Genomic DNA, 13951 nt, shown 5'->3' on the forward strand with positions numbered 1-13951 from the left:
AGTTTGCATGGGTAGCCCTTTGGGAAGGAAGGCAGGCAAGTGTGTGAGAGTGTCACCATAGCTGATTAAGGTCTATTTTAAGAAAAAAATTGAAGGCAAATCAGCCTGGACTAGCACCCCAAGCAGTCTCCAAAGGGAACCATGGGCTTTGTTATAAAAAAGATCAAGAAATAAAACCCCTCAGGCCCTTCACACTGACTGTACGGCATTTGGGTGGAGGGGGGAGCAAAGTGTGATCTGGAGGAGTGACAACACACTCTCCTAAAAGGAGGACCAAAGAGCCAACACAGTGCCCTGCGGGGCTCTTCAGGGGCAGAGAAGAAGAGGCTAGTGCACACAGAGGCATTTTACTTGGCATGGACGGGGCAGACAGTGGGGAAGGGGCTGGGGCTGCGCTGCCACAACAAGGACTGGGCCCCTTGTGGCTCCCCTGCCATCTGCCCCTGGCACGTCAACATCTTACAAGTCAAGGTTGTAGGTGTTTCTAGCACTGCACAGAAACGTTGCAGCCCCCTGGGCTAATGGGAGGGCAGGGAAAGAGGGGCTAGTGACAGCTGGGTGGTGTGGGTGTGAAGGCAGGGAAAGGGGAGGCTAGTGACAGCAGGGTGGTGTGGGGGGCATTGGGAAGGCAGGGAAGGGAAGGGGGCTAGTGACAGTGGCTGGGGGGGTGAAGGCAGGGAAGGGGACAAGTGACAGCAGGGTTTTGTGGGGTGGGGGCTAGTGGCAGTAGGATTGTGTGAAGGGATTTGAGGACAGGGAAGGGGGACAAGTGACAGTAGGGCTTTTTGTGGGGTTGAGTCTGAGGGCAGGAAAAGGAGGTTCGTGACAGCAGGGTTGTGTGGGGAGGGGCTGTGAAGGCAGGGAAGGGGACAAGTGACAGTTGGGCTGTGTGGGGGGTGTGAGGGCAGGGAAGGGGGCTAGTGACAGCGGGGCTGTGTGTGTTGGGGGGGCAGGTTGTGAGGGGGGGGTGTGCGTGTAGGGCAGGCTAGTGACAGCGGGGCTGTACGCGGTGCCGCCCCAGCAGTGAGTCCGGGGGGGGAGGGGGGAGCAGAGGCGGCCCCGCGCTGCGCTGTTGTGGGGAGGCGGCGGCGTCGGCCGCACCGCCCCCTCCCCTCGGCCCGCCCGTATCCCTGCATTCCCTGCTGCAGCCGCACCGGCGGCTCCGCTCCCTTCCTCCTCCCGGCGGCGGCTCTGCGGCGGCCCCGCTAGGGCCCGCCCGCCATGTTGGCCGCCTTGGCCCGGCGCTGAGCCAGGAGGAGAGGATGCCCGCAGCCGGGGTCGCCCCTCGCCATCGCCCCGGCGCCGCCCCGCCCCGCGCGGCCATGGGGCGGGGTTGACAGCGGGCGGCACCCGGCCCGGCCCGGCCTGCGGCTCGGCGCGGACACCGGGCGCAGCCCCGAGCCGGCTGCGGGGGGCGAGTGCCGCTGCCCCGGAGGCGGCTTGACCGGACTGTGCCTCCGCCTGCTCCCGCCGGGGCGCGGCTCCCCGCGCTTCCTACTCCCGACCCGCTCTGCTCCGCCATGCCGCCGGGGGCTGCTCTGGCCGGGTGATGCCGCCGGCCTGGGGCTGGTGAATGGAGGAAGAGGAGGAGGAGCAGCCCTCTGCCCAGCCGTCCCCGCCGCCGCCGGGCACCTCGGCCCGCGCCTCGCCGTCCTCGGGACGAGAATGAGGACCCAGCGTCGGAGCCGACTCGCTTCCTCCCCCTTTTAAACCCATAAGACGTTATTATATCTCGCTCTATATTTTTTATTTTAATTTTTTTTTGTAGGGTGGCTATTTTCTCGGTCTCTGCCATTGTGTGCGTCTCCTGGCTGTGTGTGTGTGCGTGTGTGTGCGTGTGTGTGCGTGCAACTGGGCAAGGATGCCGTGTCCAGCGTGAGGTGGAGCCCCGAGGTGGCTTGTCCTTTCAGCACCCGCCCAGCTGCACTGACCTTTGCTGGAGAGAGGGACCGCGACACAAGCCTGGTGGCTATTCTTCATTATTTGAAAGAGACTTTTAAGAGTTAAGGGTTTCGGGGGTTTTTGTGGGTGTTTTTTTTTTTTTTGGTTTGTTTGGAAAGTCACCCTCCTCATTTAAAAAAAAAAAAAAGGAACCCCCTTCCCCCCCTCCACCTCCTCCCATGCAAACTGAATCAATCATGTCTGGAGAGGTGCGTTTGAGACAGTTGGAACAATTTATTTTGGATGGGCCGACCCAGACCCAGGGGCAATGCTTCAGTGTGGAAACCTTGCTGGATATACTCATCTGCCTGTACGACGAATGTAATAATTCCCCACTGAGGAGAGAGAAGAATATTCTTGAGTATCTAGAATGGGGTAAGTCCCAATACTATCTTTTTTTTGTCCTCACCCTGGATGCGTTGTCTGTGATGATTGAGGGTGAGGCACTTTGTGACGATGGTGCTTCCATTATGTGCAACTGGGGTCTTTTTATACCCCAGATTCTCACTGGGGGTCATACGTCTTTTACAGCATCAAGCATTCGTAGCGATGGTAAGCCCACCTCTTATTCCTAGTGGGGATTTTGTTAGCCTTGAGTGTCCTGTTCAATATGGACACCATCACATTTAGGTGTTTTCAGCCCAAGTTGTGGCATGGTAAGGTTGTTGGGAAGGTAGAAGGATGCTGAAAGAAATTCCTTGGCAGGAAAAAAAATAATAAAAAGAGCAGCCTATACTTCTCTGACTTGGGTGTGGAATTCAATTCATGGTCCATTTATGGTGACAGGTATTTATAAGAGAAAAAGTCCATTCTTAGAAACGAGATATGCTTGAAAGGCTGGTGAAAACAGAGAAAAGACAGCGTCCTCTGTAACCAGAGGTAATTGCTGAGCTGCAGAAAGCAATTGATTGCTACTAGGCTAAATTAAGTTATAAAGCAGAGTTGTTTTAGTTATTTTCTGTGCTATTTTCAAGTTTAGCACAAAATAATAGCGCTTATATATTTTTGGATGAAACAGGTGAATGATACTTAGTGGTTGAATGCTCCCCAAATTGTGACAGGATGGTGGTCTCTTTATTCCTCCTTATACTAAATATAGACATAGCATATAAAAACCCTGATGAGAGAACAGTTACTGTATGTGACCTTCAAACTCCAAAGTCATAGTGTACTCTTACATTTAAAAACTTTATCACAAAATGGACACAAGCAAACAACTGTATTTATGAACATGTGTCCAATGTGGATATTATTATGAATCACTGGATTTATTAAATTACTGGTTAGATAATTAGGCTCTCGCTGCAGGAAGATTGTTGATAGGGTTAGTTATCAGTCACCAGCATATATTAGCACTGTACTGTGCAATGCTTTTTCATTTGTGTGCAGTAAATTGTACTATACTACACTGGAGTCATATTATTGGCATCAAAAGGATATCTTTTTATAGTCTTACAATTTGTATTGGTATCAGTACTTTGCTGTTAACTTGAATATAGCAGAATATAATACATTTTTATTTGCTAAGGAGGCAGCTTTTTAAAACGATGAGAATTAATACTCTAAAATTAGTATTGATAACTATTTGTTTCAATCTCTGATGTGAAATATTACGTTTAACGAGCATTTATGGTACTGAACAAATTTCCCTTGGCTCCCTAAATTGATATTCTGCTAGTTCAGTATCAATATGAACAGAAGGATGGGGTTTTTAAACTTAACACACTGAATGCTGTTACTTCCGCTGTTTAATGGTGGTTGACAAGTGATTGTCACCTTAAGGTTCTGACTGCAACTGCAGATATGTATATCAAGTTTGCAAGGGGTGTATTAGACTCTGCTTAACCTTGTTAATAGAATTGAAATGCTATTTTGGAAAGTCTGTAGCAAACACTCTTACATGCCTGTTTCTTTAACTGCTCTTCTTTTCCACCCTGTCATTCTCTTGAGCTCATGAGCTGTACATCTGAGAAATCCACTCCACTTCTAAGGCTGAGTTCCTGTAGTGCTCTGTATGCATTGGCCTATCAGAGCAATTGCCATCTTGATTTCTTACATTGAAAATTTCAAGTGTATTTGTCAAGGGCTGGTTAGAAAGAAAATGTAGCAGCGGTGCTCTCTGATAGCCACTTCCATTGCATCTTACTTAGTGAGACTTTAACCTGCAAACCCTTAATCCTAAATAGTTCTTTCTTAAACTGGTAGTTCCAATGACTTTGGGGCTACTCACATGAATTAGGGTTTGCAGAATTGAACTTTCATTGCAATCTCATTGTACCTAGGTATTGGAATGCATAATTCCTGTTTATTTTGTTCTTTATTCTGATATAATCAGATTTGTTAATTGTCTACTTGAGAAAAAAGGGAACCCGGGTTTGAGTTGTGGTAGTCATCTGTTTTGTTTTTAAGTCAAAGGCACAATTGAATGATGGTTAAAGCAAGAGCTGCCAGCCAGAAAATCTGTGTTCTCTCCCCAGCTTTATCAGTCATTGTGCAAATCATTTCATATCTCTGTTTCAGTTATCCCTGCCACAAAATAGGGAAAAATAGCTCCTCCTGAGAGAGTTTTCTCAATATCTACCTACTATTTGCTAAGTACTTGGAGCTCCTTAGATGAAAGCACTATTCAGAAGCAAAGCATTTGAGGTAATTTTTTTCATCAGTAGGCCTGTTTACATTGGAAGTCAGTGGATGCCATGGGAAGAGAACCTTGTGGCGTCAGGGCCCTGATAGTACGAATGCTTGTGTCCATACTTCAATATTTATGCAAGTAATTCAGCTTAAATCTGTGGGACTTCTGGAGAAGCATATACGTTTCTAAGTTTTTCTAAGCATTGAGGCCTTTGTGCATTTGCAGTTTGCTATTAAGCACAAGGCATAACTTTGTTTTAAGTGGAAACATTTTTGAAAATGACAATACTAGTTTCAGAAATTTAAATGTGTCTTTCAAATTTCATTTAAAAAATCCAAGTATGTTAAATTAGAGTGAGAAAAGTGAAAGATACTGACTAGGTCTTCATGCATTAAGAAAAAAAAGAAATAGAAATATTTTCTGTTGGCCTTTGGAGACTTTTATTATAAAGAAATGCCTTTAAAATTGTTTAAGAAATGGAACTGTTACACTTCATGCCAAACTGAATATTTATAACAGAGTTATAAACTCTTGGAAAAGGGTTAGGAGGAGGTTTAGAATGGAAAAGCTGACACAATCTTACCAATAGCAATGTGACTGCTGCTATATTTAGGTTAGCTTGGAAGGTCGATATGCTTCAATTTATTGAGATTTAAAGTTTTTAGGGTTTGTTTGGTTTTTTACTATATTGTCATGTTTTTACCCAGTACTATGATTACCTACTTTGTTTCACATCTTAAAATTGTTGGACTATTTGCACAGATTTTTTTCAGCTTTCATTTTGGATAGGATTACTCTCGGTAGGTGAAAAAAATATATTTAAAAAAGTAAGCAAAGGATATATTGAAACAGGCCTTTAGTTGCCTTGTCATGGCAGAGGTCTCTAAGAGAAACTAAGTCCGTGGGATATTGGTATTGCAATTTAGTATCTGTATTTTATGTTCTTCTGTATAAACACTTTTTTTTTTGCATGTTTTTCATATTTATCCATGTGTGGATGTATGATATTATATATCCTGATTCTGTTTGTTGTGTATGTAAATGATATATCCATCTTTGCCCTGCTGCTTCTCTGTTTTGCGTGTGCAACACTAGTGTGAGTTTTATTCTGCCTTGTTGATCAGCTGTGTTTGTAGTTCAGACTGAAGAGAAACTCCAGTTGCAGCAACTGAAGCTTGCCAGCAGGAGACATTGAGAATGCAAAGCATGTTGTTTTTCTTTTTTACAGCAGCATCAGTTGTCACTGGTGCTTATGACTTTGGGGGAGGTAATGCAGGCCAGGATGCAAAGGATTTACAAGAACAAGTAGTGTAGTAAAAAAACATTTAAAAAATGTAGTTTCTCACTGTTTTGTTTTGTTTTTTTAATGCACTTGGAGAGTGTCCTTATAGTGAGCCTGATTGGAATTGTTCTTTTAAGGAGAACAGTGAGATTTGCAGAACTTGCATTTTCACAGACCTGCATTTTTGCATATTGGCTTCTAATCTACCCAGGAGAGCACCCAAACCAACAGCACATTCTCCAATGCCTGAAGAAGGGTGTTTGTGCCCAAAAGCTTGCAAAGAACAATTTTCCAACTATTTAGTTGGTTTTATAAAAGATACCACATTTACCCAAAAAACCTTGTCTGCCTATGTCCTTAGACCAACATGGCTACAATCAGCAACCCTGTAACATTAGAAAAAGTGCTTCAGAATACACGAGGAAAGAAAAAGCCATGATGCAGTGTGAAGATGACAACTTTATAGGATTAATTTTTTTCCAGCTTGCATAAGAAATACTAGATTTTCACTACTGTTTTTATTTCTGTTTCTGATGGGAAAGTTAACTGTATTTCATTAAAAGTACTTTTTTTTTTTGGTTTTATGTACTGAATTACTGCTAATGTAATGGCACCTCAGTTTTTGAGACTGTCACCATACTCTTGGCATTCAGGTACAGTGTGGCACATGTAACAATCAAATTTCAATCTTTCAAAATGATCATGCAATTTTTAGATATTTTGATATTCTTTTAATAATTTAAACTTCTGGAGAGTTTTTTTTTAAGAGAAATAGGAAATAATATGTGGGTTCTTTGGGTAGGTTGAGAGATTTTTTTTGTTTTTGGTAAATACTCTGTTTCAGAACAATCATTCAATTTTCTGCTGGTCATGGCAGAAGTAACAGAATTTATCAAGTATTTTTTTTCATGTTAGTATGTATAAATCTGACAATTCTTTGTGGGAGAAAGGGGAATCCTCAGTCAGATACCTCTTCTTTGCAAATATGGAATAGTTAAACATTTTAATTGGGTTTTATGTTGCTAAGAGTTCACTGGTTTTAGAAGATATATTCCAATACATTTAGTATTATGTAAGCTGTTAGAGATAACTGAAAATACGTTTTATTTTTCAAAATAAATTTCAGTTTGCTTACGAACTATCCGTGTGTGTGTGGTGTGTGTGTTGCAGCTTTTAAAATTATGCTTTTTCACTTTGGACCAAGGCTTTAGTCTTATGGAAATCTTACAGTTCTGCTGTTAGCACCTGTGAAAACGGGATAAAATACCTTCCTTGTTGAGGCTTTGATTCAACAAGCAGCTACATGCCTTTCTATAAACTTATGGTTGTAGACTGACAGAAGTCAAAATAATCATCCTGGCAGAGAGGGTGACATCTCTGAGCTCTTTGCAGAACTGAAGGGTAATTCAGAAATTTCTGGAGCATTATTCACAGTAGATACTCCCTAGTCATTCATGTGACCTAACAAAGGTCTGCTGTTTCTGTTATACATCTAGACTTAAATGTTATTTTTTCGTAGCAGAAGGTTGCCTTTTATTGTCAAATAGTGATTGCAGTCTTAAAACTGCATCTTTTATTAGTTGTTTGTAAACTTTTATATCAAATTATTTTTAGTAAAAAATGAAGAAGTATGCGTGGGAAAGACGGAACATATAGGTCATTGAGATATCTAATAGTATCCCCTGTAAACTTTCAACATTTTTTTCCTTTACACATTAGTTTTGATCCCTAGCATACTTGCACCAGTCTTAAGTCTGTCTTCGGTATAGATTACCAATTATGGCAAACTGGGCAATAATTATTACATGGTGAAATGAACCAGGAAACAGCCAGACTCAATTCACTCGTCTTAATTTATAAGCTAATCTTCAGAAGAGCAATGCATTTCCCCACTTTGCTATTTGTTAGTTTCCCAAATACAAACTTATGATATACCTGGGCTTTAATTTCTTGTTTGAGTTGATTTAAAATGTGTTTTGATCATTCTGTAATGAGCAAGTCAGCAGCTTTTGCAGCAGTTTGTGAGATGTATAGTGAATTCTATTTGGAGCTTTTGTGCAGAAAGATAGACTGACTGATTTTTGAGACCTGATTTGATTTGAAAAGAGTACATCTCTGTTTGACAAATGAAAACAGGGCACAATCATTTAACATTTCATCTTCAGGAATTTTAAGAATTCTTTTATTCCAAATTGTAATTCTTAGCATGCTTTCACTTAAGAGGAATGAAAGAGAAATATAATCATTTGAGTTAACTGTGTCATACTACTCAAAATGGGTAACAAATGAATCCAGAATAAAATATTTTTTCAGGTTAAATTGTTCAGTCCAGTCGTTTGCTTATGTCATGATCATAATATTATTTTTAAATGTACTACTGAGATTGCTTAAATATGTACACACCAATTCTTTACCTCCGCCAGAATGAACATACAATTCTGTCTTCCCAAGTAAAAGTTATGTCAAACTCTTCCCTAAACAAACGTTAAATCAAATTACATCTTTTATAAGCTATGGCACACACATAATTCACAATATGTCCCATAAGTGTATATTGCCATAAGATTAATCGGATGATTTGGCTCACTGTTTAAATAATTTAGGATATATTTTTAAGCGATCTTGAGAGGCTCTACCTCCTTTCTGTTTGCAAGTACAACTTACACATATATTGGCCCATGCCTTTGTAAAAATGAATATGTTCACTCCCAAGTAATATATGTCCACAATTAGGCAATTTACTGGTATAAATGCAGTTTATTGCAGATACAACATAAAATGGATAGCGGCCACCCTCTTTAAAATATATTTCTCTCCATATTATTTTTTGAGGCTGGATCATATATGAATGTTTAGACAGGGGATAGGCAATCAGGACTTGTAGTAAAGATAATATCTTTTTTGCCAAAAAAAAAAAATCTTGTTGGTCTAATAAATTCTTTAATTTAATTTAATTTAAAGATATCATCTCTATTACGAGTCCTAATTGCCTTTTCCTCTAGACCAATATGACTACAGCCTGGGATAAACAGGCCTTTGTGAAAAATTAACAGTATTTTAACACCCTGGATTATATTTGGAAAGCAGAAATTTGTTTTATAACTGTGATGAACCCAAGTAGAAAACATCCAGAAGTAATTGGTTTCAGTTGCCAAGTAGCAAAACCTAGGTAGCAAACGCTAATGTGGACTTCTGGGACTATCTGTTTAACACATTGTGTATGATAGTCTTAAGATGATAAAATTAGACTATTATCTTTGTTTTGTCTTTTCAGGGAAAAATCCTCTGTCTTTCATGAATACTGTTTATATTTGTTTAATTGGAGCACCTTTTTTTCCAGCTCTGTAGCAGGCAAAGTTTCTTTTTGTCTTGTTCAAGTCACTTCCACAGTATTTTCCTGAAATACTAATTACACTTGGAAATGCTACTAATGTGCACTAAAAATCTTTAAAAAATGCAACTGAATGAGGTCAGTCATGTGCACCCTTTTGTTAACTATAGGATTTTTATTTCAAATAGTTTAAACATGACATTAGGCTTAATAATAAGTGCAAAAAACCTCTATTCAGACAGGTCAGTTTGCTTTGTTCCTAGTAATACAGTCTAATTAGGTTTACTAGCAGTTACCATGGATAAAATCCGCATGAGGTGTACGCAGACCTCTTAAGTCTTGCTGTTTCATAAGTCCTCCATATCTTGACTTCCAGTTTCATTCACGCTAATTCTGCTATACACACCTACAGATCCTTCTAATATTTTTTCCCTTCCCCTCAAGAACAAATTTGTTATTAAATGGAAGGTAAAACTTTATGTATTCTTTAGCTTCCATTTTAAAAGGTTTTTGATTTGCAGTCCTTATAAAAAGTTTGTTTAGGCCATATTGAAAATAAAAGCAGAATAGTATGTTTAGCATTTCAGCTATATTTTTTATCATAGTTTATTGGAATGATATAGTAACTGCATAACAAATGACTGAAACAAGTTGTTTTTTGGAGGAGGTACTGAATTGCTGAAGAAAACCTGGGCCATGTGTAGACGAAACGAGGGGCATGTGTGCATGACACTTTAAAGTGTGTTAAATTCTTTTGCACTGCTTAATGGTGTCAGTGTTTGCATGTGTCGCTGGCGTATTGCGCAGTAATTCCAGCCACTGTAGCAAATTTGCTGGCGTAATGTGCCTTAAATGACTTGGGGCGCAGCAAAACTCCAAGGAGTTTGTCTGCTGCCCTACAGCCGTGGAGTGGAGCACCAGCTCTGTGCAGCTCAGAGGCTCCTCAGGAAGCCTGTGCAGGCAACCTGGCAGCAGCCGAGGAAGGCAGGCTTCACCCAAGAAAAGTGGTGAGCCTTATCTTTTTCTTTTTTTTCCCCTGGAGTCTGCTGCCTGCCTGAGCTGCATGGGGGCCCAGTGCTTCCCTCCACTGCTGTGGTCCTCCCCAGAGCCACCCGAGCCGGGTGCCTGTGGGTGGGTGCTGCCGGGGGGGACACTGCTGCTATGGAGAGAAGCACCAGCCGCCTCCCCACTCCTGCAGCCCGGGGACCGCTCCACCCACTGGCATCTCACCTTCCCCTTCCTGCCACTGGAGAGGCAGATAAGTTAGGGTTTGTGTATGACATCAGGGGTGGGGTTTAAAGGACCCTAAATTGAAGTGCTGTTTTTAAAAACCCACTGCTTCAATTTAGGGCTCCCATTTCGTCTACACACGCCCTTGAGTGTCTAAAAATGTTGTTGCTATTTGTTTTGTTCCGTTATTTTCAGTTGCATCTGCAGCAAGCCTTGTGCCTGAGCAGAAGCAAAATACTTCTGTTTATTCTGCGTCTTCTCCCAGTTCTTAGCAGTTCAGGGGTTTGATTTGATGTGCTGCCTTGTTAGGTAAGAAGCTGAGAAGCAAGCTTTTATTATTGGAATTAGCAATGGCAAGTTTACTAATATATTCTGGTGTATTTAAAGTCCTTGTGTTAAGGGTCCCTTCCTGCTCTTACCACTCTCTTTTTCCTTTTCCCCAGTCATAGAAAATAAGGGCATCTATACATGTACTCTGGGCTGGAGGGGGGCACTTTAATTAGAGTGGTTCTGAGAACCGCTGTAAGTAAAGCGCCTGCAGCATCACATGTATTCAGTATCTTGCACTTCAAAATGGTGGTGGGGGAGCTTTAACTAAAGTTTGTTTGACAATTAGCATGTGTTGGATCAGAGCTCAGTCACTCAGGAGCCCTGAGTTGTCTCTTTCTTGTGACCTGTTTTCCCAAGAGTCATCTCTCAGCTCCAGGTCTGCTGCCGAGCGCACAAGGGACACCGCCCCCCCCCCCCCCCCCCCGGCGCGCTTCTGTGGGATGCTTCATCCACCCCACCATCTCAGTGTTCCTGAGCCGCACCTGGTACCTCCAGGTACATAGAAAAGACATACAAAGTTGTGTCTATGGTCAAATTGCTGATTCTCCAAATCGAATGTTCAGGTTCAGATTTTGCCGAATTGAATTGGGACAGTTATCTGAATCAGCAAAATGAATCGCAGTCCCCTGAATCAGGCCGAATCCAAAACGAAAACTGACCACTTCGCACACGCCTACTGTTTTGGTTCAACTGATGCTTCCACTATTATGAGAAGTACCCTAATCTGTGTGTTTGTGCCATTTTGGCCATTTCCAGTATTTGCTGATTGACCACTGAGGTATCAACATACAGTGCATTTTCTGGTTCCCATAGGGCCTTCTGTCCTATTAAAGGAATGCTTTGTATATACAGATAGAATTCCAGAGAAAGTTCACTTCATGTCAGATACTATGTACAAGTATCACAAGTGTGTTATGTATGTCTATATTTATGTGTTTTGTAGCTGCTAGCCAGTTGCCTAAAATAGTTCTTAAACATACCCAGAAATCTGAATTTTAATATTTCAGATGGAAACTGCCACAGGGCAGTTGTGCATAGATAAGATCTTTTTATTTATTTTTTTTACAGTTTACCTTAGACATAGCTCAACTGAAAGGCATGGATTCTTGTCATAACAGACTTGGAGCAGCTGTGTTATTTCCCCCAACTCCTGAGAAACACTTGACAAACACTGTCATTCTGTTTTGGGCAAAATTGAAAAGGAGCCTTTTATAATCTTAATAGTGACTGACACAAAAGACACTGTTGTTGTTCTTGTCATGATTTGATCTTTGAGAGGGAAGTTATGGAGGCAGCTTTCTTACACAAATGATATTTGTGGAGAAATGAAGTATCACTCAGCTATACTACACGGTGTCATTTAATTTTTTATACTGCAGTTTATCTTATTGTGCAGTATTCTTTTTCTAGACCCACACACCACCTTTGGCTAGTGAAATAAGTTTACTTTAAATCTCAGTGTCATGTGCTCAAGTGATTTATTAATTCTTAACCTTGAAAGAAATGTGGACAAATAGTCTCTTAAAATTCTTCAGTCATGCTTTCTGAGTGTTTCTCATGGTGACTTTTTTTGTTTGTTTTAGAAGTTTTCCATTCTTATTTGTTTACTTGCATTATACCTGTCTCTGACACTTTAGAATAATGAAGTCTCCCCATCAATAAAAATTCATACTCAGATGTAAAGCAAAAATAAAAGTCAAAGACCAAAATCTTTATATGAAGTCCTGGCTACTAAGAAGAAAACTATGCTATATAATGTAGGTTAGGTATCCCTACACAGCTTGCCTTCAGGGGCTTTGTTACATGGGACACTCAGGACATGTTTTATATGGGATTGTAGTAAGTGTTATATTAAAAGGGAATGTTTTCTGAGCAGTAGTATGTTAATGCTTAGTACAGTTGAAGATTGTTGATCTTGGCCCCCATATTGCAGTGGAGTTTTGAGCTGGTTTGGTGCAGTGTGGGGGCTGGAATCCACAATCAATTAGTTGTCAGTCTCAGCCTCAGGACCACAACATTTGAGACTCCTATGTGATTCTGGGGCTAGGACCCACAATTGCTATTGAATCATTTCTGTGGAGCAGTCCCACATAACACGTTCCTTAGTACAATCTGGAGATAGTTCTCGCTTGAAAAGGTGTAACTTTGCTACCTTACGATAGGATGCAAGCACTTTGTACACATTATCCTGCTTGAAAGCACGATTACTGGTGTTTTAAGTGCATTTAATATATGCTAATATATGTTAAGTGTCTTGCGTGATGTAGCTCTGAGTTACTTGGATACTGAAAGTAACATACCTGCATTAGTGCAACTTGTACCAAGTTAAATTACCTTGTTTCTCGTGTGAGACAATGGTACGCGCTACTGTGTGCTTATTTTGTTTTTGTCCTTTATTGTCTTACAGTAATTTTCTGAGCATTTGAACCACCTAGTTAGATTCAGTCTTGATATGTAAGTATCACTATGCAGTTTTCCTTATGAAGTGGACAACTAGTGAATAACTCATTTTAATAAATCTAGCTACAGAGCTTGTTTGAAGAAAGATTTGGGAAGCACAGTTAATATTTTGGAGGGTAAAAATAATTTGGAAGTTATATGAAACTTTTTTTCCTATTAGAAATACAGTGTGTATATGTGTGTGCACATATAATTTTTTACCACTAATCTTTAAAAGACCATAAGTTTTAATTAGTGGGCATTTTTAATTCTTGCAAACTGGTAATGAAGAAAGGTTATACTTCCTGTTGGTGTTGATACCCATCATTGTAGTCAAAAGAGTTACTAATGATGATGCTGGTTCACATTAACTTCATATACCTGTAATGCTTTGGCTTAGAAGGGGGTGGAAGCTGGAAACCTGCTGCTCTGTGACATCACTCATAACTTCCAATAGATACATGCATACAGTATTGATTTGACTCTGCTTTATTTGCTATTCTAAGGGGAATGAAAATAAAGGTACATTATCCAATGGTGACCAATAATCAGGAATTGATGATGAGGGTAGGGGTGGGGAAGAAATCATGTTGCAGAATTGAACAATAGTTTATTAAACCAGGGCTGTCCAACTGGTGGCCTGTGGGCCGCATGTGGCCCCTAAGGGGTTAACATGAGTCCCACAGGCTCCCTCCTGGGTGCTGCTACCCCCCCACGGCTCTGGAAGCTTAGATGGTTGGAGTGTCCAGGCTCCCATTCCCTCCTC

General features: G+C 41.2%; 1 protein-coding gene across 4 annotated transcripts in view; it reads left to right on the forward strand.

The window, feature by feature from the left end:
* Positions 1–1161: 1161 nt before the first annotated feature.
* The window catches only part of CDC42BPA (CDC42 binding protein kinase alpha), a 349488-nt gene continuing 336698 nt past the window's right edge, over positions 1162–13951 (forward strand). For 2 of the 4 annotated variants that reach the window (XM_014598104.3, XM_019483101.2), the window contains exon 1: positions 1162–2316. In XM_014598104.3, the coding sequence (XP_014453590.2) occupies positions 2121–2316 (196 nt within the window). In that variant the 5' untranslated portion in view covers positions 1162–2120. The remainder of the gene's footprint in view (positions 2317–13951) is intronic. The other 2 variants (XM_014598103.3, XM_006265476.4) reach the window with 2 other exon arrangements.

Source organism: Alligator mississippiensis, chromosome 1 (assembly GCF_030867095.1).
Source record: "Alligator mississippiensis isolate rAllMis1 chromosome 1, rAllMis1, whole genome shotgun sequence".
Lineage (NCBI taxonomy): Eukaryota > Metazoa > Chordata > Crocodylia > Alligatoridae > Alligator > Alligator mississippiensis.